Source organism: Apteryx mantelli, chromosome 17, assembly GCF_036417845.1.
Source record: "Apteryx mantelli isolate bAptMan1 chromosome 17, bAptMan1.hap1, whole genome shotgun sequence".
Lineage (NCBI taxonomy): Eukaryota > Metazoa > Chordata > Aves > Apterygiformes > Apterygidae > Apteryx > Apteryx mantelli.
Genome location: NC_089994.1, coordinates 15895258 through 15922976, shown reverse-complemented (window position 1 = coordinate 15922976; position 27719 = coordinate 15895258). Strand labels below are relative to the sequence as shown.

Sequence of the window (27719 nt, the reverse complement as noted above, 5' to 3'; positions counted from 1 at the left end):
CTTTATGAAGTCACTTGTTAAAGAAATGGCAAGGAAATAGCAAGGAATAGCAACAAACCAAGCTTCTTAAAAACGTGGCCCATAACAAAAGGTGGTGGGAAGTGACTTATTTTCTTGAAGACACTGGGACAGGTGAGATCCTTAGTAATACTATATCCTTGACTAGTTCTGTGAGGTGTGAGAGGGAAGCATGTAATAAGAAAGATATTTTTATATTTCTCAGGAGAGTACCATTCCCTTTTACTAGTGGAATGCACACTACAGAGTAGTAAACGGGTCAGAAAACTCCTAATTTCCCGATCAATAGTTGCTGTAACATTGGACAATCACTGAAGGAAAGCATTTGGGTGTGTCCATGTATCCCTTTGTTTTTAAACCTCTGCAGTAGTAAAACCCCCTGCGGTGACTCCAGAAGATTTCCTAATGCATTTTAAGCTATATTTTTGTCAGCCTTTGAATGGCATTTCCCGCTATTCACGGTCTAGTCTACCTGAGGTCTGTTCAGTTCTTAGTGTACATTAAGTGCTCTGGGCTGGCCTAGTTGATATCTAGCTGCTTGCAGCAGGGAGGGACCTTTCCCCTACCTAAGGACTACTGTGGTGCAGGGAATTCAGTCTTGTCTTTTTTGTTTGTTTGTTTGTCTGGTTGGTTTTTTTTTCCCTTGGAAAGACCTTTTGGGCCTAGAGGGAAGACACAAGAGTGTCACGCTGCTGCTTTCTGCTGTTTAAGGATTTCTTTGTGTGGTGAAAGCCTACAGGAAGATGAAGGTGTCTTTTCCACTGCAGGGACTGAGCTGTGTAATTCAGGCTCTTCTTAAATGTTTAGATACAACAACAGAAGTGATTCGTGCATCTTCTTTCAGACACATTCTTTTGTTTTTTATATGGAATTCTTCTATCCTAAATATTGCCCGGTTTGAGGCCCTATTTCCAAGAAGAGCTGTGTGAGCTTTTTTCAGCAGGGGAGAAGACAGACCCCTAAACTGCATCCCCAACAGTAGACAGCACTGGAAGGCCTTCCACAAAGAACACAAAGGACGCAAGTCTTTCAGAAATACTTGTTTTTCAGAAATATTTATTAAACTGTTAAAATGATTTACTGCCCAACCAAAAAAAAAAAAAAAACAAACTTAAGTGAACCTGCACTCTGCATGCAGGATTGTTATGCCCTTTACCTGACAACATCCTGGCCCCTTTTTAAAAAACAGGTTTTACTTGAATATTGAGAAACTACATGACAGATCTTCAACTCTTTACATACTGTTCCCTACGTGGCATCCTTTCTAACAAAAAAATGAGAATGAAGTGGTTATGTTAGCCTGTCAGGAGTAACTAATTAGATTTTTGAGGTAATGGGGTACAGAGATGAATGGGGGAAGGCTGTACTGCTTAGTGCCATTGTCTGGACTTGGCTGCCAATTTGACCTAACAATAGTGCATTGGATCATTGCCTCTGGGACTAGCTTTACATGCACTAACCAGGTCTGGAGACTTCCTTTTTAATACACGAGCTTAGAGGCCGGGGGAAAAAATGTTCAGTCTGTGTATTTCTATTATCCCAGTTCACGGCTCCTAGCTGATGTGAAAAGTGATGTGCTTGTTCAGGCTGTGAATGTGCTGCATTCTTGCATTGTTTCCTATCACTATCTCTTGTAAATGTGCCCAATGACTGTAAACTATGCTAGGGAGAGACTCAACAGGCGGCATTCACGTGGTGTGATTCTTCCACCAAATCCAGTATAAAATCGTGATTTTTAAACAGCAACAATGATCCATTTCTGTTTTCTAGCTCCCACTCCAACATTATGTCCGTACAAGAACACTTCAAGAGATGTCCATGTTAAACCTTTCTCATGGTTAAGGAACAAAAGTGTTACAGACTAATACATACTCAAGAACCATGGAACAGCTTTAACTTATTTTATCTGCCTAATACAAATGTAGTGTACTTGTTTGCTTCCCCCCCCCATCTGTAAAAGAAACTGGGATCTTAGCAACTTACGTATCATTAAATTAAGACTCTCCCTGTCTAAGAATTGCCTTTCACCTAAAAGGAGGAATGCTGCCATTTTATGAATACAGCTTTCTGTAAGCATAAAACAACACGCATTAACAAAACTTAACCAGGCTTAGAGATGCAAAAGTATCCCTACTAGTGTCAGACATTAGTGTCAGTATTTCAAATGTAGATGCCTTTCATATAAGGCTACCTTCTTCCCTCCCTTCCCCTCCTCCCCGAAATGTAGTGACAACCTGGAGGGCCGGTAAATGCTTTCTCTAATATTGGAGTTGCAGGTTAGTTCTGCAGCACAGGTCTCACGAAAATGTGCTAAGGTATACATACTCCCAACCATGCTTTGAACAGCTGGGAATGGGCTGCTGACTGGAGACTGTAAATGAAACCAATATTTAAAAAGACTGTAACCAGTTGGGGAGAGGGAGGAAATACTTGAGAAGTACCCAGAGCACGCTGAAGTTCAAGGTTCAAAATATAGCACCGTTACAGTCGGGAACAGAGCAGCCTTTGGCCCACCATTGCAAAAATGGTTTCCTAGCACAGTTTCAGTACGGACAGGCTAAAAACCATTCCCTGCCCATATATGTTAGGTAATCCATGCTGGGACATAAAAAACATAGTCTTGACCACCCAAAATTAAAAACAGAAAATAAACACCTTGTACTAAACCCTTTGGCTTGCTCTCATCTAGGAGCCCTTACAATGACCCTCAGGCATTTAGCACCTGGAGTAGTTGGAGCTTTTGTCTGAGCACTGGCTCCCGTTGAGTGCCACTCCTGAGAGCAGGCTCTTTTCAGCGCAGATCTGGCTGCTGGGGTTAAGATGCCAACAGCAGCCCACAGCTGTCTGCGCTAAGCTACATTAGCAGAAGTTGCCTAGGACCCAGTCATAACTAGAGATGCTGCTCTCCAGCAGCGCTGGGCTCCAGCGTGGGTCTCGAGTGTACAGCCACGTCTGCAGAATGACCTCAGCGCCGCCTTCGCAAGGAACAGCGGCTGTACTTGCTCTGTCCCGCCTGAGCAGAGCTTGCTTAGCATGCATTTGTGGAGTGCGTGGTGCAGGTGCAGGGTGCACCTATGTTGCACGGGGCTTTGCTGTCGTGGTTTTTATAAGCATGACCTCAACCAGTCCCAAGGGTTTCACAAGCTTAATTGTAAAGCAGGTCTAAAACCCACCTTCTGACAGCTCGGTTGTGTTCGTGTGCCGGCACTGTTGGCACATTAAGCCCCCCCATAACTGCAGGCTACCCAAACCTCAGCTGACACCAGTAGAGCAGCTTGCACATGTAGAATTCAACCATCCTACAACCCCAAATAGTGTTTAGACTAGTCAGAGAAAAAGTTTGGGTTGGTGCCATCCCTAAGTCAGTTAGAACAGTTCATGTCAGCTAGCTGAGGAGGTCTCCTCACACTGAAGTTAGGCAGTCTTCATCTAGAAAGAAAAATGGAGTGTGGCTTTATTCAAAACCTGTCTGTGGCAAGGGGAGCTAATTCCTTTAGGGCGGCTGTCTGCTACTCTAGGGGGAAGACCCTGGTAAGAAGGAAAAAATCAAGTGTTAGAATTCCTCTTTGCGAGCAATTCATTTTCCATTAATACTGCAGAACTCATGGCAAAATGCAAGGCACGCTCACCTTGTACATTGGTTTCTTCATGCTTTAGGCACTATATGCAGCAAGGGAAACATACGCTCACTATCCCGCTCAAGGCTATTCCAGCTTCTCAGTTTGTATCATCAGGTGGATTTCCAAGTGGTTACTCTGCAAGATGCAGATGCCAGCTGACAAGATATAGCAGTGCTAAGACCTGCCATGGAGCTGTGGTATCCCTCTCAAAAAAAATCTTAGAGAATTAAGAAAAAGCAAACAACCAAAAGTTTTAACAAACAGGATAAGAGAGTCTTTGCCAATAGATATTGTACACTGCAAACAATCTTCTAATAACGGCACAGGTCTCCTTTTTTTTGGTTTAAAGAAGCTTGTGTTACTGTAGTTAATGCATGAGCAAGACCATAGACTTGTTATTCAGCACAAAACAAGTCATCTAGAAGCTTCGATGTCCCAAGGTATCAGTGACTGTTATTACAAAGCTTGGATTCTGTTTTTGGCAAACAGTCACCAAGTAAACAGTGAGGGATCCCTTTCGAAGAGTACATCTGAAACACAACCACTGAGGTGTGCAAGGCAAATGAAAGTGATGAGCTGCCGGATTTGTTTACAGAAGCTTCTTGTTACTACACTGTCGAGATCTACTGCGGTAAGCTGAACACCTCAAGGTTTTAGTCACAGGTGCTGCAGGGCTTCTTGTCCTTGTTCAGTGTAGGAGTCATCTTTATTTGAATTTGCCCATTCGCCAAAAGTATCCTGGAAGTGGACGTTTCTCTGTGATGCCTGCATACGTTTCTTATCACGAGAGAAGAAACTAAACCTTCCAGGGAGGCAGGAGGAGTAAGGGAGGGGAGGGAAAAAAAGAAGACTGTTTACTGGCTTGAAAACACTTCAAACACCCGACACGATACACGGCACAACAAAACACAGAGCAAAAAAATCTGCATCTGCAAAAATCAAGGCAGTGAAGCCCGATGGGAGTGCATGTCAAAATGTTATTAGAGATGAAGTCATTGCAATCTCAAGCAGTTCTGCTATGGAAGCTTCAAAAAAGCTCTAAGTGCTGTTGACTCCGCAAGGTGCAGACATCATTTTAGATGTTGCATATTCCCCCTCCCTCAACCCCGAGATAAAGAAGCAACAAAATACAGGTTAGGGTTAGTTTCTTGGCATAAGTAAAGTGGTATCTTTAGCATTAAATCTATATAATTTACCCTACAGCAGAAATAGAGAATATTCTTAAGGGTGCCAGCAGGGAAATTCATAAGATAAGAATATAGGTCTTCAAAATTTTTTCCAAGTGTACAAATTTTGATACATAGGCTCTATTCCTGCAAAAATAAATGAATAAATGCACACAAGTGCAAAGGAATTTGCAGGATAAAGGCTCTAAACAAATGCACACAAATGTGCACGTCATTTCCTGTCACACAGCTTGGGTGCGCTAAGATAATGACGTACATGAACCAACAGCCGTTTAATACATCAACAAATTGCCAGCTGACAACACAGATAAAAAATACAATTGGAAGAAATCCTTAGTATCATATTTATTTGCGTACCATGAAGTTACTTGATTAAGCAAATTCATCTTTTCAATGTTTGTAATGAGTTCAGTACAGGAGGTGTTAGTGCAGCATTTAAGTCTGCTGAGAAATGCAAAAGTTTTGGTTCCAGCTACCAAAGGTTCGAACTGGTTGCACACCCTTTTGGTTTTAATGGTGCATTTTAGGAGGTCAACACTGATTTGCCTGCACAGTACTGAGCATAATGCGGTCCTGATCTAGGGCTGGAATTGCTAAATGCTTCTACAGCAAGAGACTATCCATACATGAACTCAACTTGGATAGGAGCTGGAATATTTGTCATGGCATAAACGTGGCCCTATGTCCACTCCCCACCTTCCTCAGCGCTCTTCCTCCACCCACACTCCCTTAAGTCTCCCCTCAGTACCATGATCCCAACCGTCCAAGCCGCCTTGTGCAGACCAGGAAGTTTTGCCTTCGATGTCTCTAGTCACATAGGCGGTATTTGAATGTCAGACGAGGTTTAAGGCAGCTTTCCTGAAAAAACATCCTATCACACGTGCAGGTAAGCATGATGATTATTAATAAGCTGTTCTTGACTAGAAAGTGATATAAAAAGCTACACAAGTGCAACGCAAGATAGCTAACGTTGCTAGCAGGACCTGAACTTTTGCATTTCCTGGCTTGAAGTGTGCAGCCTTAATAGTGAAGTAAGTCTTTTGCACTTAATTAGTCTGGTAGTTTTCTACCACCTTCATCACTGGAGCTTATAAATTCACACGCATATGCTATCTTTTCAGGGCCAGATCCAATTCCAATTTAAAAGAGAAGCATCTAGTCACTGAGGCTTTCTGCTGGAGATGTTTGGTCCTGCGTGGTCAGGCTTGGTATCATGAGGTCCACACAGAGGACTGCTGTATTTATGCAGTAAGTTTCAAATATCAAAGTTGAGTAATTTTTCACTTTAAGTAATAGAAAAATGTTTTTGTAGAATTTCTACACCAAGTAGAAGGGTTTGGCTTTTTTATTCTTTCAGAAACAAAGAAAATTGTTATTAGGCCTAGAAAAGTTTTATGGACTATGTTTGAAAAAATTATGTCTGTGTGGAGAGGAAGCGAAATTTAAACACTGCTTTGCTGCTGCAGATACAGTGATCACTAAAGTCAGAGTTCTAATGCAAAACCAGTCTGCATTAACAGTTACGATTTCCAGGGGTAACCAAGACTAGGGTGATAGAATTTGTTATTGCGAGTGTATATTCCAAAACACATAGAGACAAAATCTACAGTGCATAGATTCTAAGACATGGAAACATCGGCCTGTAATAAACACTGGAAATTAATGTAGATATCAGCCATTACATTCTGTAAATCTAACTGATTTGTAACAAGTCAGTAGACTGACATGGGTTTTTTAAAAAGCACTGGTGTGAATTGTGAATAGGCAGGCTTAGTAAGCAAAATTAACAGATGCTGGTTAAAATTGCATATTGAAACAGTTTTCTAAGGAGTAATGATTGGTTTAGCATGGTAACATTAAGACAAAAGGCAATAAAATGTCATTACTTGAGGATGAGCATGGAGGACTACAATGAGCTGTGTACTGACTGGTCATTCTGATTGGCACTTTGTGCTCCTGTGATCCCACAAGTAGCCGATGAGAATGCAACCAGCAGCGCATGTTAACACGGGGTCATGCAGCAGGAAACCACGGTACCAAACATTAAAAAAAAATTCCTACAAGGGACACAAGTCTTCTTATTGGCTGCAATGTGGGATCATCTGGAATCAATCCAGCTGCTACCATGGGCATTATGGCTGTAAAGATCCTGGTCAGGAAAGTACAGACACAGAAGAGATAAGACTGGAGCAAAGGAAAGAAAAAGCATTCCATTAAAAGAAAAGAGGCAAACAAGATACACAGGGTTACTTTGAATTATCACACAGGACATGTTACACAGTGAGGTGGATCTGCATCACCCAAGACAGCTCCTCAGTGAAAAATTCTTATTTAGCAAAAAAACAGTCATTGAAACAGTTTAATTTTTTTTTTTAGAATTTCTAAAAGATACCACTTTTCTATTGTGAGGCAGCCTGCAATCTGGGTTGAATTTCATCAAGGTATTACCACCTCTAGCAATGCAGAGCAGAGTGCACATTTTTCTTCCCAAGAAACAAACAGGCACATACATAATGAAATGAAGGATGAAGGTGCATGTTAAGAAATACAAACAGGGCTCTGCTGTAGCTACTGGATATTTGCACAGAAAATAGGGTTAGACATGACCAGCATTACAGTTAAAGATTTTGCAAGTGTCACAGTTGATAATTTCAAGTTAAAAACCAATACCACAGTTGAAATGCTGAAATAACCCACTCTGCAAGCTACTTGGTTAAAGGGCCTGTGTATCTCTTCCAAACGAACCTGCGCTTCTTCACATGCAGAAAGATGCCAACTGCAGGCAGCTAAATACTTGTTTGAAACCTTGCAACTACACTGTCAGAAACACTCTTTCTAGCTGGCTAGCAGCAAGACTGTTTCTTCATAAGAGTTCAGCACTTTTACTGCGCGTTGTACAACTCATGCAACTTAGAGGTTGAGAGAGCACGCTGGCTGGGTGCTCTCCGCACAGGCAACCCACACAAGCCTGCCAACGCACCTTCATCCAGACCTGGAACACCCTCTGTTTTTCTAAGGATTCTCCTCAGAGGTTCTCCCTTGTGGCAAATATATTTTTGAACTGTGGACTAATGTCAATTAAAGATTAAGTTGAAATCACAACAGACATTTCACTCGTGACCAAATGCAGCTCTCCCCAGCATAGCTGCTCTAACTGCTATTCTTAGATTCAAAGAAAACCAAACAAGCAAATACTGTTGTGTCATTAGCAGTAGCTAGAACTTCCATTTTTATGCATTGTGGCACACTCAGTTAGCTGCAGAAATCAGACAGACACATCAGCTTTTGTGGACTGCAAGAATAGGAGGAAAACTTATGGCTGTTTTAGGCATTACATCAGTGACAAACAAGTATGTATCCTTAAAGAGAAAACAAAAGGGCGTTTTCTGCTCAAAACAGAGGAAGCATTTTTAATCCTGGTACTTTTCCTCCTCATTAAAGCCTCCTGGTTACATAATTTCATCAAAACTCTGACATGTGATGTGGTAGAGACAAATGTAGAAATAAATCAGTATGAGATCAGAATCCAGTTAGAATTTGCCCCAGCCCCAAACCTGCAAATCCTGGGAGAGGAAAAATGCTGCTTTCTGAAACTTGTTTTCCTTTCTTTATGTGGATGCAGCACTGAATCACCTGAGCCCATCTTAGATGGCACAGGCTATATCTCATTCCCTGAAATACTGCATGGTCAAGGAAAAAAAGGGCACATTACACAGGCAAGCATAAGACTTCTCTTGAGAGGGCAGCAACAGAGTCTATTCAGCTTTTTATTTAGTCAGGAGGAACAGCCTGAAACAGAGGGAGAGGCAACCCTACTTTCATTCATAAAAGCACCCTGCCTGCAGATACCGGTGTTACAAGTTTTCCTCACACCCTTAGATACGGAGAAGTTCCATACTAGCGTGTTACCTACGTAGCCGTACAGCGAGGTGCTGAGAGTGTTCTGCCTGGGACAGGGAGAAGGGAGCTCTGGAGACAGCTCGTAGCAGGCAGGCAGTGCAGGCAGCAGCGGGTGGGAGAGGGGTTGTAACAGGACAGAACTGATGCTACACTTGTGTTCTTTGTTCTTTTCCCCAGGAGTGAAATTTCCTGTCTTTTTAAATGTGATATCTCCATCCCTGCCACCAATCCCTTCTTGGCCACTGTGGGAACTGCTTGGGTTGTAGGAGTAGCCCATCTACAAGGACACTGTCCGTGACACAGACGGGGGGGGGGGAAGCAAATAAACCCAAACCAGACAAATCCCATCCAGAAAGGCTGCAAGGATAAGACAAACCTAAAAACTGTTGTTATTCTTCAGGTCACTTAAAATGCAGAAGACTTTATCTTCCCTTATTTAATGTGATGGCTAAATGAAAAGAGAGCAGAAAGAAATCTGGGGACAGAGCATGGCAGCTACAGAAAGTCATTTCCTCTTAACAGCAGGTTCAGTAAGTGCTTCCACACTCCAGCAAGAAGAGGCCAGAGGAGATGCACAGCTTGGAATGATAACACAAAGTGCCCTTAAATCCTATTGCCTTTTCTGAAAGGGGTCAAAGCAACATGGTTTTACTTTTTACTGAATGAGTTTTCAGTTATATAAATTTAACAGAGAATCTGAGAAACAGAAAGATTAGATGGGTGTCTGAAAATGTGCACTGATTGAATGGTCAGATGCTTAGCAAGGTTTCACTGACAAATTAACTAAGGGGAAGAAAGCACTGAGAAAACTGGTCCGAAACACTTATGTGCCTCTTGCCATGGCTCCCTGCATTGCTTATGTATACATGCAGAAGACAGAGTCAAACCTAATAATATCTAGTCAGCATATGTTCTTTCTTACAACATCTATTTACATTTTTCGTGCTGCCTTTGCTTCATAAATTGAGCATGGAAGCTGCAATCACCACAAACTCTGTAAGCTGAAACCAGCCATTCCCCACACAGAGGGATAAGCTTTAAAAAGCAGTAAAATAAATTTAGAAGAAAAGGGAAGAGAAGCTTCACAGCGGAGACCTTGTGAGACAAAGTATTATTAATACTACAGTTACAGAATGAAAACTTAAAGCCAAACCCAAAGAACATTTTCTAGTCACTTGAGAGGAAGGGGTCTCTCAGAAGACAGGCAGCACGGACAAAAGATGAAGTCTACTGAATATAATCAAAAGCGTCCTCTTGACTTTATGGTGTTTTGGATCAGCCCTGATCTTTCAATGGAACTTACTCTCACAGGGCTGCTGTTATTAAAATCAAGGTCTGAAGGTTATGGACATGGGGACAGGATGGGAGGGCTTTTTAGACAAAAACAAACAATTGTGCCAAAATCATTCATTCAGTTAAGAAATTAAGCTTTCAGTATCACAAAAATCCAAAGGCTGGCCATAAGGTTAAGACACTTAATCTGGAACAAATAAATATAGAAGGGGGAGTTTCAACAGACAAATGGATTGGCTAATGCTGTGATTTTATAACCAGCCCCAATAGTAGTAAATGCTCACCTCTGACAATAAGCTGAGGGTTTGCACAACGCCACTGAATAACCTCATCAGAGGAGGTGGGGTTCTTCATAGCCAAGAAAGCTGGCATCCACTCCAGCATGGCAGTTGCTCAGCAAACAAAAGGCTGTTGCGCTGTGCATACACACTGCAAGGCCAGGGTCTAAAGGCTCAGGGAACTGGTCAGCAAGGATACAGCCACAGCGAGGTAATAGGGAAACCTTGCTCTCCACACCCAACTGCTACAGGTCTGCAGTTTGCTTTACTTGTGAAGAACACTCTTTGCAAGCCCTCCAAGCGTGACCGCGGGCTGGCAGGGGATTGTGACGTTCTGCTGCTGCTCCATTCCACCACCTTATGGCCTGCGCATTAAGGAACTGGGGTTCTGCAGAAACAGGAGCATCTGTTCCTACAGTCCTTGCACTGACTTCAGTTTTGGGCATCTAGGACAGGTAGAGCAGTGCTCTGGATAAAAGCACAATTGCTAGCACCTCCCTTTGGAGTGTGACTGTATGGCTTGGACAACAGCATTCTCTGGGAAGATCAGATGTCTGTGTTTAAGAGCTCACCAGCTCATAACAGCTATAATGAACCATGGCAACATGAGCTCTTTTAGTTAGCCTGAATATCGTACTTAAGAAGGAAGCATTAGAATTAGAGTGGCCACATCAATCTGGTCCATAAACAAAAGCATGTGGACTACTGCTTTTCTCCCTACTGCTGTCTGCATGCAGGGAGTGGAAGGTATGGTAGGAAATAACCCTAGACGGAAGGATGGCCAAAGTTTTGGCCAAAGCCAACTGCTGTTTCATAAAACCTACCAAGTGCTTCTTTTGTAGAAAACACTTGCAGACATTTGATATCTCCCCCATTTACATAAGGGATGTAGTCATCTTAACTTTAAAGTTCTTTAAAAAATGTCCCATCCATAAGAAATTGTTAGCATTTGCAGACTTCTTCTAGTATCCTTAGAGAATATGCTACTTACAGTCGTTTGATTCCAGACTCTGGCTGAGCTGAGGTTTTTGACTGAATTATGGGTGTAGGTTGAGGGGATCTAGTTTCTTCTTCTGTTTCCTCACTTGAAAGAAAGAAAGGAGAGTTAATGTTGTCCTCTCAGACCATGGAAGCACTTTAAATTCTAAAATCCAATCTGAGGTAGATGAAGAAAGACAAAAGATCTGCTCCAAATTCACTGAAACCAATGGGAGATTTTTCTATCAGCTTTGATCTCCTTTCAGTATTTTCCTCCCATCGTGACAAGGAGAGGAATGGATGAAGAGGAATGCAATGAATACAATTACTAGAATTTCAAATTTTGACCCACTTTAATCCTTATTTTTGAAGTCCAAGTGTATTAAATGTTTGTAATCTGTCTAAGATTCAGTGTGAATCTGGGAGTTAGGCAAGGATATCATCCTCCTGAGTTTTTGAGGAACTGATACAAACTGAAGCCCTTATGCTTACAAACTTTAAGACTTTGCAGAAATATAACCTCGTCAGAGACTATTTAAGAACACATTTATTGTTTCTAGACCTGCCCTACAGCTCCTATGAGTATAGTATGCACCAGGAGAGGCGCACCTAGGAGATCTAACCTACCTTTTGTAATATAAAAGCTCCTCTTGAAGTAAAAACACTTTAGATTTCAATTCATTCCTCTCATGAAGGACATCCCGGAGCTCCTGCAAGGTGAATCTTGGACGATTCGGATCTTTTAAGTCCACTGCCATCTTTTCAGACTCTGAGAGGCAGTCGTCGTTGTTTGGTTCTGTCTAGGAAGTGAAACAGCGGCTTTAAATTCATCACGTGAATGCATGTCTGAGGCATTTAAAGTCTTTATCAGTTTAGTCCCCAACCTCTTCAGTACTAATAAACCCTCTCTTAAGAGAAACAATGCAATTTTAAGAGGAAAAAAATTTAGGAGGAATTTGCTTTTCATGTTTAAGATCCTCAGCAAGAACAGCTTGGTGTTGGGACCTGCAACCAATGCCCTGTGCTCACAGGAATCTTCCATAGGGTTATATGTGTGCGTGTCGGGGGGGTGCCAAAACAAACAAAACACCAGTTGTTTCTAGCAGCCTGAATACAGGGTCTAACCTGAGCCACCTTAAGGGGACGAGTTTTCTTGTGGAGAAATTCCTGTGGAAGTCAGACTGCCAGGAAGTCAGTTGAAAATGTATAATCTAATTTTTGATAAGTCAGTTTAAGGAATGTATACTTTTAACAAATGAGGTAGATCAAACATCAGCCTTTTACATAAAAAATGAACAAATTGCATAGCAAATATCCTGATAATTTCTCCCACAAAGAGAAAGCTCCTTTGGACATAACTATATTAAGTGGAGATTTAAGTTCATATCTCTTTATTGCTTGTATTAAAAAATGCACAATTGGTGTCAGTACCGGGGATCTAACTATAAAGTAGAAGAAATCTGCAGATGAGTGCTAGATGATGCATTTATATGTGTGTACCCTCACCTCTCCTTTCCCTCTGAGAAGAGTTCATTGCAAGTTTAGAGAAATTTTCGCTTTCACTTCCAGTTTCTGTGGCTTGCACTCTACGGAAGCGGTTGGATTCCCAGGCCTGCGGGGCGGCTTCCTGTCACCCAGGTAGACCCTAGCACTTCTGCAGAACTATTTGGGCTGAACTACTCGTGGAAATATGGCCTGCATGAGCACAGCCAACAGAAGAGGGGCATCGTTCAGGTCCTCCAGCCTTGTTCCACTGCACAGAGCTGAGGACCACTTCATGGGAAATCACAGGCTTCTGGGAAGGGTGCTCAGAATCAAGGTGCTGCAAACCGGCTACAAGCCTGAGGAGGTCTGCAAGATTTCTAGCTATAAAAATAAACACAGGGCTCCCTGTTCCACCAAAGTACATTTGAAACATGATGCTTTTTGCAAAGGCTGACTGGAGGCCAGCACATGAAATCAGAGATGCCGGCAGCCAGGCCAGCCCCCTTCCCTCCTAGCAGGAGGAAGAGATGACAGTCCTGGAGTTCCTGTGCTGCAGTGGTGCATCACTGGGATACAAGCTGGAGATAATTCCACTGCCTTAAAGACTCTTAATTATGCCTTTTCTAGCTAACTGGCAACCACCCAAACACATAAAACTCTTGGTTCTCCAAGTGGGAAATGCACAGGTGGATGTAGATATCCTATCTAGGAACAGCTTTTGAGAAACAGCTCTACCCATTTTTTAATTAATATAAAGATTTCTACACCCTAGTGACTTAAAGGTTCGATTCCTGTTGTCAACATTAAACAAATAAACAAAAAACAGTCCTTCAAATAGCACAGAGATTGGTAGAGATACAGACGAATGGCACAGAAAAGGCAACAAAGGGTCTGACACTGGAGCTCAGTGGAAGAGAGAGGACTAGAATTCAGCCTAAGAGCTGGGAGAAGGTTTTGGAATAAACAGTCCAAAAACCACCATGCAGTTTTAGGTGCCTCAAAACAGCTGGGAACTGTGATCTTCTCTGAACTAGGAAAAGCAAACCTCAAAACCTCAAGCCTCAAAACTACATACAGGAGCAGACTTCGTTTGATTGGATTGAAGTGATTTTTTGCTAGTGGTAACAGAAAACAATGAGCCAGGAGTTTTGGCCCTTGTCTCATCTTCACTGCTGAGTGAGAATGATTAGGCAAAGGGAGAGGCCAAGAGCAGGTGTGTTCTGCTGAAGGCAGATATTCTTCATGGGAGATGAAGAGATGAAATACAATAATTCTGACTTGCTCTGAGACCTTACAGAAATGCAGCATTTTAAAGTAACAGTTTCTAGCTTTGCATCCCCGAGGAGCAGGATGAGACACCCTGCTCAGCTTCTACAAAAAGAGATTGAAAATGGAACTCCATCACCTAAATGTGAGAAACCAAGTACAGAGACTCGTAGAGTCCATTTTTTGCAAGCTTGATCCCACCCACTTCCAAGCTCACGTTTGTGAAACAGTTTTGATCTCTATTGATCTATTGTGGTTTCAGGTTAAACTTTGCTGGGCTGAGGCTGGTACCACACCAACTACTGCAGCAGGGATTGCAGTCCTTTTCTTATAAAGACAACACAGCAGAGCAATGCTCACTTGTCCATTTCTGTCTGATTCACCCCATTAATCCAAATGCATTTCTTTATACAGTTTACAGTAAATAAAGGTAGATGCATCCTGACAAAACATTCAAAGGAATTTACTTAAACATCTTTCCTCCTCTCCACCCCACTGGGTTAGGGTCTGAGCTGATGCCTCTTCTTTTGGTTTTACATCCACCCCACACCTTTCCCCAAAGAAGCCATTTTTTTGCCAGATTTTGCCCAAGTCAGCAAAGACTGAGGAGCCTGTAGCCAATGCAGATGTACTCAACCGAAGCCAACAAGCAGCGTTCATTCCAGAGCGCGCGGCTATTCTAGCTTTCTGCTTGCAATTCCTGCCTAACCGTCATCCTGGCAGAGAGAATGGGGAACTACTCTAATTAGAAGAGGTGCCATTGCCATGAAACTGGTGAGTTAGAGGGGGGAAAGAAAGCATCCTTTCTCTCCAGAGACTGAAGACACTTTCACTCTTGCTGGCTCCAGGCCTAGGCTCCAGAGCCCCATTTACCAAGCTGGGTCTCCTGGCTGAATTAGCAGCAATGAAGTCATCCCTTTCATTATTAATACAGTGCGTGCCCAACTCAGCAGGGACATGTTAACACTGGCTGTCACATTCCTTGGGGGACCAGGGTACCCCATCAGCCTTTGCTTCTGCTTTCTGATATATATTCCTGCCTCTTACAAACAAATTAGGTGTTTCGCTCTCTGCTGCTGTTTATCAGGCGTTTACACTACTGCCTTGCTTCTTAAATGGCTTGGTACTGGCGCTGTTACTAACGCATCCAGGCAAATAGCTCTATATAATAGTGCTCCCCGGAGTTCCTTCATATCATGATACCCCTTATCCTGTTTGTGCTGTTCTAAGAGCAGCATTAGGAGAGGAAATCCAGCGCATTTGCTTGAATAAGACAGAAGTACAATGTCGTATGCACAAAGGAAAATAACAGCAGGAACCATAAACAGAACTAAGGGATGCAACAGAGCAGAAGCTGTATCTTTTTCTCATGAAGCTCCCCTTGAGTCTGCATTCCTACTGCTCTGATCTCAGCACCAAGTCAATTTGCAGACTGTCACTTTGCCTGTTCTTGCAAGTACTTGAGTATGCAAGCATCAACATTTGCTTTTCATGAACATTTGTGCTAGGAACACTTCACTGCACAAATCCTAATAGGAAGTGAAAGCAGGAATAGGGCCAAAGTTGTTTCCTCTAAAACAGGCCCATAAATATTTATATGTTAATTTGGTAGCAATAGACCAGCTTAGTCCTGGCAGTCAGATCACAAGTGCCATAACCACTGTGAGGGCCAAGTGTGCTCCCATTTTTGTAGCCTAAGATCCCAGCCTCCCTGCCGCTTCATGGATTAAGAAATTCTGATTGTTCAGTTCTGAGCAACTGCAGTGAGGCAATGGATGGAAACGTGGTCAGAGAGAACAATGATGTGATAGCAGAAAAGCGCACGAAGACTCGTTAGCTCAGCAAAACTTCTGTAACTGTTATCTTTCCACAAAGAGTTAAGCCTTCTCCAAAGAACTAAAGACTCTACTTTTGGCCAAAATAAACCATGTAAAGTTCCTGTACCAAAGGGAATGGCTGTTTAAAAGAGAATTAGAGTGCCTCTTACCTTTATTTCTTCCCCATTTTGGCTGTCCTCACCCTGCAGTTTTTCTCTGAGTTTCCCTAGCTCTGTTCGCAGGTTGCCCATCTCCTGCTCCTTGGTTTGCAAGTATGCTTCCAACTCCACCTTCTGCTCAATCAGTGCCTTCCCCTGCGCCTCGACAACGGTGATCCGGTGCCGCAGGTCGTGGTTAATTTTCATTAACCTGTTCTGTTGCTGTTGAAGCTGCAAAATGTTGATGCAATAGGTAAGTATCCATTCAGCCGTCAGCCATGGTGGTTAAATCCCAAACATTATGTTAAAGAATAAGTAGGGGGTTCCTGTTAAATTTAATCTGGAAAGATCCTCATCTTCCTAATTAATTTTTTTAATATCTAATTATCTCCTACAGTTGCAGTCACCAAAATCTCTTTAGTTGTTTTCAGAGTAAGAAGAGGCACTTTTTCCCCAGCCCAGGGAATTCTCCAGCTAAAAGCAAATCTATCACTTCAAATACCATGCTTCAAAAAAGCAATGTTCAAGGGCAGGGTAGCTTAAGGGATTCTGAATCAAATCTTAACCCAGAGTGGAAGTGATAAAGACAAGACAGATACAGACAACTCTGAGACAGACACTCTTCTCAGCGGTTCCCAGGGACAGGACAAGAGGCAATGGGCACAAACTGAAACACAGGAAATTCCATCTGAACATAAGAAAACACTTTTTTACTGTGAGGGTGGTTGAACACTGGAGCAGGCTGCCCAGAGAGGCTGTGGAGGCTCTGTCCTTGGAGGTGTTCAAAACCCGGCTGGACAGAGACCTGGGCAACCTGCTCGAGGTGACCCTGCTGGAGCAGGGGGTTGGACCAGACGATCTCCAGAGGTCTCTTCCAACCCCAACTATTCTTTGATTCTGTGAAATCCTTAGTATGCAGTAATTATTATAAGTCCTTTGCTTTGAACCCTTAGGTGCTCTCCTAATGCATTGTGTGAACAGCACCTATTGCCTCTGAAAGGCCACAGCACCTGCCAGAGGCCCTTGGGTAGAGCAGGGACCATCTAAGTCTGGCCCTCACTAGAAGCCAGAAAAGGCCTGTGGCCTAAGCAGAGTTAGGAGGGGAAGCAAAATACGGGTAATCATTCTTCCTGACACAGGAAGAACCAAGACTTCAGTTGATTTCCAAGGTTACAGTGAAGCCTGTGACTTGTCTGAGACTAAAACCCTCCCTCTTGCACGGTGGGCCCCTGGGCCACCCATCCTCTCAGTGACTTTCTGTTCACTGTTGGCAAAAGTAAGTGAACTGGGCTGCGTTCAGGCCCTTTCCTCCCTTCCTCCTACTGTTTCCTTGTGCAAGGAGGTAATCTACGTTGCATCTCTGGTGCAGGAGTGGAGAGTCTCTGCCAAAGCAGAGAGAGATTCGGAAAGCCAGAGGAAGTTGCCTGCCCTGTCTCCATGAAAGCGAGGAGGTATCAGGCCTTTAAGGAAACAAACATAACAACCTGTTCCTCACCCATCTTCCTCCCTTCTCACTCTGGTTTCCAGTCACCCTCCAAGTGCCTCTGGTCCTTCCAAATGCAGCAGAGGGTCTGTGCCTGCACTGAAGGCTGACTAATTATTTTGCACACACCACAGTTTGGCAGAACACTTCAGATGCTGGGCCACTAACCTGGCATTGGTTACTAATTCTAAATTAACTTAAAACTTGAAAGAATGATATGGAAGCATGGTGAGAAAGGAGGAGAAGGAAACAGGAAGAGCAAGAACCACTTACAGCCTCTACATCCTCATTTTTAAGTCCGAGTTCCCGGTCCTTTGCCCTGATTTCATCCCTCTGTTTATCTACCACTTCCTTCAGCTTCTTCATGACTTGCCGCTCTCTTTCTGACATTCCTGGTTAAAAAAAGAACATAGAAAACAAACTGAGGACAAGCAGGAGTTGCTGAGACTGAGAACAATAACAATGAGAAATATTTGGGTAAAAGCTCTGGAAGCTGCCTGCTGTGGAAATCAAAGAGAGACTGTTGGCCGATGCTTTGGATAAAAGAAGGTTACTTCAGGGGTAACAGGGAATGTAGATGATACAATCCACCCTGTAAAGCCACTGCACAGAAAGTCCTTGAAAAATCTAACAGTCCTCAGAGGCATTTGTAACAGTGAAGTAATATTGCTATGTCTTGCTACCTCAGTGGTTTTACATCCACTGTGATGTTCACATTATGTGCCAGGGAGCTTGGTTATTTGTGTGATAACCTGTAGAATCAGTTGACCAAGACACTGTGAAAACTAAGAAATATAGGCACATCTGGGTCCTCAGCAAGATCTAAACATTTCGCTATGGTGGACTGCATCTACATCCAGACCAGCTGAGATGCGCTGAATTAGACTGATTTCATGTTGGAATCCAAACTAACAACTTTGGGTTGGGTTGGAGCGTGATGAACCGGGACCTCTAAAGGGTACCCCCATCTATGAACCCAGAACAGAAATTTAGTCTGAATTACGGTCATGTATTTTCTCTGCATGTTTTGCTACCTTTTTCCCATCCCATTGTATGATAATTCACATTTAGAATAATTGTACTTCAGAGGAAAATACTAAATGGCATTATATTTCAGAGAAAAATACTAAATGGCACTTTGCTTGTGAAAGATATTTGAAAAATTGCCGACAATTCAATGTTGAGTCTGTTTGAAGATGGATAAGGGATTAGATTAACCTGAAGTCTGATCAACAGTTCATTAGGAAAAGTCATAAATCACAAAACAGGAAGCATTCTTCCATTATTCGCCATTACAGAGATAATCAACAGCTCCTGGGATATCCTGCCAACAGACCAGAAGGTTTAACTTGGTGAGATGGTGAATTTATTACACTATCTTGTCATGATCATTGTTCAGACACACAGTTTGACGGTTCCAATCTACCTCATTAAATCACTTTGCACAATCTCCTGTAGGATGACTTGAAGACGAAAGGCTGTGACCACTCATTGTATGGCTGTTCCAGCCAAAGCCCAGTCTAAGGAGGAGCTCAAATCCAGGGTTCCTGACCTGCTCTACTGCTGTCTTGTTCTATTAGCTTTGGCAAAGCACTTAGTTACTTGTGTCCCCAGTTTCCTTTACCTAGGAACTATGATAATTTACTCACCCCTCTGGGGTGGATGGAAAGCCACTTCCTTTTTAATACGTTAAGGCAGCGCCCAGGTGAAATATGCTCATACACATCGGATGTATCCAGCCAGTCAAGTCTCTGCTTTCTACCATCATCTCAGACTTTCTAGATTTGTTCTTCCCTCATCAGAGGGGTCCAAAGTTGCTCCCATAAAAGAATGTAGGCAGTGTGTCTTTAGGGCTCCAGCCTACAGAGCATCAACAATTTGAACCGGTGGATAATGCATAAGAGCAAGACAAACCTGAGAGACAAAAGGAGCGACTCTTTGGTGGACATACACTCCTGCAGCAGCTGTGGGTTCCCAAGCAGGTGTACAAAGTGTACGACTGTGTACAGGGAGAAGAACAGCTCTGATCCCTCATTGCAAAAGGGCTTGGAATCTCCCAGAACTACAGTACAGCAGAGGACGGGTAACTGCTGTGCTGGGAAAAGCAGTGGTCATCAGGGATGGCTGGTGAGTTGGTTTAGAGAATATGTTCCTGTCAAACCCCAGAAAACACCTGGGTGTGATGCAGTGTTCATATTCTGGTATTACATTCTTATCTTTTTTAATTCTGTGGTAAGTCTACCTGCTTTATTTCTGGAACTGGGTTCTCTTAGTCTCTCTCCCACAGGTTTTAGAGCTTTGCAAGATACTTTTAATTCTTCACTGGGATGGGAATGTCTCATACCCCTTAGGGAGGACAGCTAGACCCTGACACACACTACTACTTGCTCTTTTAAGAGATTCATACTCTCTTATCACAGCACAGGTCTGGAGCGCTGGAATCCTACACCCAGCTCTGATGCCTCCCTGGTCTTCGGCATGGCCCTACACCTCTCTTAGTCTCCCCACTTGCAGAGACACAGGAAAAGACAGCAGAGCCTTGATAATAGCTGGATGGAGCCAAAAAAAAAAAAAAAAAAAAAGACAGGGACCCTCACACCAATCAACACAATAGAGCCCTGGTATCTTCCCATAGCTCCCCTATCACTAGGGTTCTTGTTTACTTGCAGTTCTTCACAAACAACTGCTGTATCCACAGACCCCACTGCAGGCTCCTGGATCCACCTTTCTGCAGTCAGTCACAAGGCTGGGGCCTAAAACATCAGATATATTAAAAAAAAAAAAGCCTTGTGGAATAAAGGGACTGCAGTGAGACTTTAGACCAGCAGTTTCACCCCAGTAGGAGCTTGGAATGGTGAGTACAGCTATATTCATTAGTACTTGTGAGATGCTTTGAGATCTCTAGATAGCAGGTGCTATTTAAAGAATAAAGTACCATTTCAGTGCTGACTGCTTTTCCTCCCACTGTGCTCATTTTTCTCCCTAACATTTGGTGAGCATGAAAGACTTCGATTGTGTGCTCAGATCACCACATTATTCTTCTTATTTTAGGAGGAGGGGAAAGGAAAGGTGGGAAGTGTCTGTGAAACAGTCACATCATCTCCTTCCATTTTCCCAGGCACTGAGGAAGAGGGGAGGGAAATCACTAAGTGCCCTAAATGTAAAGTAATTATCGTCAAATGACTCAAAGTCTAATATCTGCAAGATCTTAAATGGCACACCCAGCTGGCTTCCCTAGGCACATCCTATCAGCAGCTTCCTGTGAACTGCTGTGATCACTGCATTGTTCCATGGAGCAAGAGAAAGAAAAGCAGTTAAAAAAGGAAAAAGACAAATTAAAAATGAGCATCCTTCATGTTTATGCTTACGGACCTGCTTACCATTGTGTTTATACAGACTCTAGCACAACAAGCCAGGGTCCGTGGCACTGCCACTGTGCAAACACTCAGAAGAGAAGCTTGCCTCTGCTTTTGCAAGGGGATGGTAGATTCCTCAGCAGCCAAACACAAGAAGTTCACACGACTGTCTGCTGCCATCCTACTTCTTGTCAGTACTACCACAGCTGCTCTGTGCGAGACAGCAGCTCCTCTCGCAGCAGCAATGCAGCAGCCTGCTTGTCCTGTTTGACACATATTGGATCAAGTTCGCTCATGGCATTTTACTAGGATATTCTGGTCAGTCAGCACCATCAAATAAGCGCTGAGTTTGAGCTCAGGGAGGAGTAGTATTAATGAACGTTGTAGATTCATCTCTAACCCCTCCTGTGTATTTTGTATTCTGCCACATGCATCTTTCACAAGAACCCTGCTCTGCTCAGACTCCCAGAGAGTGGATGCTCTCTCTGCAGAGCCATCCTATTTAGATGGGATTGCAGCTACCTCTCTCAAAAATGCTTTCATCACAGTAAAGTGAGGCTCTCTGAACTCTGATGTGACTGTTAATTGGCAAGGATCGAATCTCAGAGCCTTGCACACCCAAATCACTGGCCTCTGCTGGCTGTGCTAAAAATAACTCCCTCAACTGTCTGGTGAGTAAGCAGCAAGCTGTTAATCCCAGGGGTTAGCCACTAAGGGGAGACATGATCACAATACTAAATCATGCTGAGATATCAAAACCAGAGTCTGGTCAAAGTTAGCCCCGCTAAAAAAGTATTTGGCTTGAAAAGCTGCATCTGTAGACTCTACATGCATCAGATTAAATGATGGAGAGGGAAAAAAAGCAGCCCATATGCTTTTTGACATTTCCCATCCACACAAACTATCTGAGACAAACCTGCCTCCATTCATTAATGGCAAAATCTCCTAGAAGGAAAACAGTTGGGAGTTTCACATAATAGGTCCCAAGTTGAGGTTGCTATAAATTAATGCGATTTGACTTAAATTGATGATTTTGGCTAATGAGTATTAGTGGTCCCAGAATCTGATCTGTGGAATGTGTTTTGTTGGTGTTATTATACTTGGGTAGACACAAAGTAAAAATAACATGAAAAGCACGTCGGGTATGTGCTTGGCTAGCTGAATGTAAGGAGTAGGGCTATACTTAAATACAAAGTAACGACCTGCAGTGAGCTAGATACTCAATGGAAAAAAAAAAAAAAAGAAGAAGAAGAGAAAACAAAGGGGAAATTGGTTCTTTGTAACAATATGTCATAGTCTTCATAGCCCATGACTCATCACTGCCTTTCTGACACTTTGTAGGCTGATGTCGAGCTACCTCTTGAAGACTGACTATTAAATTGAAAGAGCTGAATTTGTTATAGAGAAGTAATGATTTTTGCTTCCAAAATATTTCATTATACTCCTCCCCAGAGCAAGTGAGCAGTACTCAACCTCTGGGCTGAATTCAGCCTTGGGGAAGCAGGTGTAATTTCTGCAGCATTGGATTGAGTTTCATCCACCTACTGCAAGCCTCAGTTTAATCCCAAACTCCGGTGTTCGGGACCTTTGTTGCTAACGCTTTATTGGAGAGCTGCAGGAGGTCAGCTATGCGGTTTGATTTCCAAATTGGCCAGCGTGTTTGGGTGTTCACACAGGATGCGAGCCTTCTGAAGGAGCCACGACTTTACTGATAATCAGCACGTACTGCAGCAGGAGCACTGTGGCCTGAAGCAGGGAACCAGAGTCCTGCCCATGCCCCAGTAGTTCAGAAAGCCACCCACTTCCAGACTGACTCACAATCACGGGCAGGTTTTGCTGCTGCAGTGAAGCTGTTACCCTTCTCAGCTGTCCACCCCGTCTCTCAGCTCGAGGCTGCCTCATCCCCAAAGCTGCACAGTCATTCCTTCAACTCCTCAGCTTACACCCCAGCAGAGTATTGTGAAAAGAAACTGGTAGCCAGCAGGTTCAGATAACATGCTATGAACTGTGAAATGAATATACATCTGTTCACCTGCCTCTGCTCTTGAGAAAGAGCTGCTTGCTGAGGTGTGGGTAAGAGATGAGGATGGTAACTGCTCAGTTGCTGCAATGAAATCTACCTGCAGTTGCGACTCAGCACCATTTGTCTAGAACTTCATTCCGTCTCAAGAAAGAAGCTGCCCATTAATTAATCAGTTGTTTCAGTTCTTTAGGATTCACCTACTTCCTGGATTATAAGTCTCTTCACCTATTGTAAACTGGCTGGAAATGTCTTAATATGGGTGTGGAAACCCAAAGGCAGGTAAACCAGCTAAAATCAGTCTCAAGATGTTCTCCCACAATATCCTCATATGGTGGATTAATTAGTATATCTCAGCCAAAGGAATCCTGAGTCGCTGCTTTACAAACAATTATCCTGAATACATCAACACTTGCACTTGTTTTTGTGCACAACAGTGTGAAATAAACAGTGCTGAAGGGATTATTCTGTTTGCATTATAAAACATAAGGAGGGTCTAAGAATGGTTTTTGCAAGATGCTAACTACAAAAATAAAGTGATAGACCAAAAACGAAGCTAGACTTTACTTTTAAAGATGCTTCTCAGACAAACAAAGAACTGTTCAGGCTTTTCTTTCCCTCCTGCCCCCACCTCTTATCATGTCTCATTTGTTCAGAGCTTTTCTATTCAGGTAACCAGAAAAAGTCCTGCGTTAATCTAGAGCGAAAAAGCTGGAATATCCAGTCAAAATATTTTGATAGAGTATTGCTTTTTATGACAAAAGCAAGTACTGAATTTGAAATATGAAACTTGCCTTCATGTTTCTGAAACTCCTCTTCAGTGAAATTAATGTCTTTGTGCGACAAGTTTGTCATCAGTTGTTTATTCTCCTCCTGCAGCTGTGCAATTTGAGTAAGAAGATCCTGTGCTTCCCCTCTCCAGACATCTTCCACCAGTTCTAATTCCTAAAGGGTAGACCAGGACAACACATTTATATTTTTAAACATGTTAATACCCTTTGACCAGACTATTTACATATCAAACTAGTAACAATCCTAGAATTCTTGTAGAAAACAATTAAATGATATCTCCTAAGAAATTCAAAGTAGCCTCAATTTTTCTAATGCCAGCACCAAGAAACCCATTGAATATCAAAGTCTCCTTATGCTATATGCTGAATGTAAGTATGCAAGGAGACAATTCCTGATGCAAACATCTTTGACATACAAATTATCCAAAGAATGGCTTCTTATTCCCCACTTTACCGTGGGGACCAGATTAAGGGGACTGCTGTGTTAGACAAGATAACCAAACATGACCAAGAGTTACCTCTTGCATCCCAGGTGGCAGCCTAGAAGGCTGTTATAAATGCCCCAGAAACATCACAGCATGGGCTAGGAGAGTCAGGGTTAGGCATGCTCGTTTTGAAAGAGTAGCATCTCTAGTCTAAATTTGTGTTATGAAACACAAGTGTAAAATAATGATGAGTTACTGTGCAACACATCCAGAACTCCTAGTCCAAATGGTAAACACAAGACAAAATTATGCTTCTTCTTACGTAAATTGTTCTATATGGAATGTTTTGAGTGACATCTATGTTAGCGACAGTGAAACTGTTCAGAACAACAACGCCTATTCGTCAGGACACTGCATGTCAAGAGCAGCTGTCACCAATCCTTGTAAAGGTCAAATTAGGACAGAAAATATAAAGACCTCCTCAAGAAAAAACGGTCATATTTAGAGCATTACTTCTTCCAAAAGTCTTTGCCATCAATCATATTTCTGCAGTGGGGGGCATTCTGTGCCCCATTTTCACATATATGCTTAAAACAAAAAAAGCTGCGTGTGGATCACTGGAGTCGGGCTGAGTCATTTGCTGACTTTTACGTTCATCCAGCATGCCCCCTTCCTACCTAACAACAAAACACGCTCAGACAACAACAGCCAAGCACAGCTCTAGGCTAAAATAAGCTCTGCTGAAAGATGATAGGATAGCTTTCTGCTTTGAATGCATGCTCTGTTAATAGGAAATCATGTTCCTATTGATTTTCAGGTCCAAATGAAATACCATTTTATTCCAGCAATTATTATTGCATTACTGTCATTTTGTAATGCCTTTGAGTGCACTAAGAGATTTGCGAAAAACACTATATGAGAAATAGATTTACAATAATCTATATGTTATTTATAACTATGCAGGCTTAACTATTAAGAAGTACAGAAAGTTTCATGGATCTCCATTATCTTTACTTGAAACACTTTATCTTGAGAGAAATGCAAAACTGTCATGAAACTTTATTTCATCAATTATCTAGACTGTTTACAGTGATGTTTCAGCCTATAATTCTGTAGTTAGAATAATGTGCTGACCTACTTCAGACAATAAAACCAGCACATTTGTTGCTGTTATAAGCATATTGATTAAAAACAAAACAAAATAGAATACACATGCACAAACTTGAACTATCAAAACTTGTATATTTTAGGTATGGCTACACCGTAAATGCACAATTATACTAAAGTTTGCCTAGGAAAACTTTCTTATTTACTGCTATTGAAGAACCTAAGGAACCAGAGTACAAATTAACTTCTGAACCTTCATTAGTGACAGTATCGGACAGAAAAGGCAGGGGATCTGTGGGCCAGTCGGTGCCAGGCAGCTCAGGAAACCCCAGCCAGAGCTGAGCCAGGCATATAGACAAGAGAGTCCCATCTTAAGACTCTCTTGAGTGCTAAAAGCCCATCAAACTGATGCTTGCTGGAAACCACTAAAAGTTTGTTTGGATTGTTTTTCTGGAGGCTTTTGGGTCCCAAACATTTCTCAGTCTCTGACCTTTTCTGCTTACCAGCACCTGTCCTATGAAGGAGTCTTCAAACTCTCACACAAATGGATTTGACACTAGTTTTTTTACCACCCACCTTAGTGGGCTGGGAATCAAGGGGAGAAACTTGATTTAAAAAGTAACATATTTGTGCATACACTTTATTTTCTCTGTTAAAATGTGTTTCCAGCATTCATCTGGATTGTCTGAACAGTCCCTGACTCATTTTGTGACTATTAGGAAAGTTGGCAGAGTATAAAGGGGTTATTGGCAGAGTATGGATGAGTAACCGTCAGGGAATAAGTTGACATCTAGCAAGTACAACGTTATGCAATTGACATGTTTAGGAAACTTTTTAACACATGCACGGACTTCAGGAGCACCTACACAGAACATTGGCTTGTGCCAGCATACTGGGTGTTGCTACCAAGCCCAGCAACCGTATCTGGTTCATGATGCAGCATCTTTTTTTTTTTTTTTTTTTAATATATCCAACAATAAAGAATTATTGTTGGCTGGCAATATAGTGGTCACTGCGAAATCAGTGGGAAGCTCTGACTTGTTGCAGTTCTTCCCTGAGGAGACATGCTCACAAAAACCTTCTGAGAGCTAGAGCTCAGGAAGAGCAAATTTGATTCTAGCAGAGGGCCCAGACACAGTATGGGACCAGCACAACAGACCACCCGCTTGCCTCCAATTTAGATAGGAGATTTACCAGATGGATAAAGGCATGGATTTGGTACATGTTGTACCTGTGTTCATTTTCTGGGCCAGTAAAAGATTTCATCTTCTGGAGACTTACCAGGGCTTTATTCATTAAAAGTCTTCCACCATCTTTTCTAGAGACACTGTCCTAACTGTACTTCTGCAAAATGTTGCAAGAATTGTCCTGGATTTTCCATATGCTATGCAGAAATCCCTTAGCTGACTTAAAAAACACCTATGTGAAACTTTCCTAAATAAATCCAAACTGACGCTTGAAGTTTGAGGTCTCTCTTCCAGAAGTTCCCTGTCACCACTTTACTCTCAATCCGTGCGTGCAAGCGGAAAAGGAATGAGGCAGCAGGGATGACTTAGCACAGTCACGTGCTAGAAGAACCATTTCTTTAAACTTCAAATCAGTTGTTTGGGCAGTTTGAGGAGCAGATCTGCCACGTACCCTGCAATAAGTGGAACAACTCTTGCTGCCCTGTCACGCTAAAGCAATAGGATGTGGGAAACGCTCTCCACCTTGGGGATTTAGGGGAGCAGGGACTGTGAACACTGTGACCACCCCGGACCAAGCCAAGGGACAACGTCTTACCGTCAGAGGATGGAGCAGGCATCTGGGCGCACGCTCTTCCCTACTCTTCAGCTCTAACACTGACCTGAAATCCCTCGCTCCTGCTACGACTTGCCTACCCGACGAGCGCGCCGGGAAGACTAGACTGCTCACTCAGTCACAGCTCTGGGGAGAAAAGCGCGTTATTGTCGGTGACCTTTCCTGGCCTAGCGGGAAGCCGCACGACCCTCTCTCTTCAGGAGAGGGGAGGCTGCAGCCGGAGTCCGTGTCTGGGGGGATGCGAGGGGAAGGAAACGCAGAGGCTGGGGAAGGGGTGGAGAAAGGGAAGGGGGAAGGAAACTTCCAGGAGGGAAGAAACCAGCCAGACCAACAACAAACCCCGAAGCCTCGGCGAGGCCGCGGCAGCATCCGCGCAGCCCCCGGGGCCGCCCGCACCTTCTGGTGCTTGCGCTCCTTCTCGATGCGGTCCATCCTCTCCAGGCGGAGGCGGTCGAGCTCCAGGCGCAGCTCCTCCATCTCGGGGTTGATGTGGTTGCGGCTCACCAGCACCTCCAGGATCTCCAGCACCCGCACCACCTTGGGCATGAGGCGGGCGATGGCCTCGCAGCCGTGCTGGTCGATGACCCGCTCGAACTCCTGCCCCACGGCCGAGGCGATGTCGTAGACGTCCATGACGGTCAGCTCCGCCGCGTTCTTCTCCAGGGCGGGCGGCGCCCCCCCGCCGCCCTCCATGGCTCCCTCATAGGCGGCGGCGGGGCGCCCCGGCCGCCCGGCCG

General features: G+C 43.2%; 1 protein-coding gene across 2 annotated transcripts; it reads right to left on the bottom strand.

The window, feature by feature from the left end:
* Positions 1–1057: 1057 nt before the first annotated feature.
* RILPL1 (Rab interacting lysosomal protein like 1) lies at positions 1058–27719 on the bottom strand. 2 transcript variants are annotated; one of them, XM_067307084.1, is made up of 7 exons: positions 27379–27717; positions 23654–23804; positions 17757–17875; positions 16013–16231; positions 11902–12074; positions 11288–11380; positions 1058–4440 (listed from the first exon to the last, which is right to left on the bottom strand). In XM_067307084.1, exons 1-7 carry the CDS (start codon positions 27673–27675, stop codon positions 4296–4298), a joined length of 1197 nt encoding a protein of 398 aa, XP_067163185.1. In that variant the 5' UTR covers positions 27676–27717; the 3' UTR covers positions 1058–4295. The 2 variants fall into 2 exon arrangements, with proteins under 2 accessions (XP_067163185.1, XP_067163186.1); XM_067307085.1 differs by lacking the exon at positions 1058–4440 and adding an exon at positions 6664–6974 and having other exon boundaries at positions 27379–27719.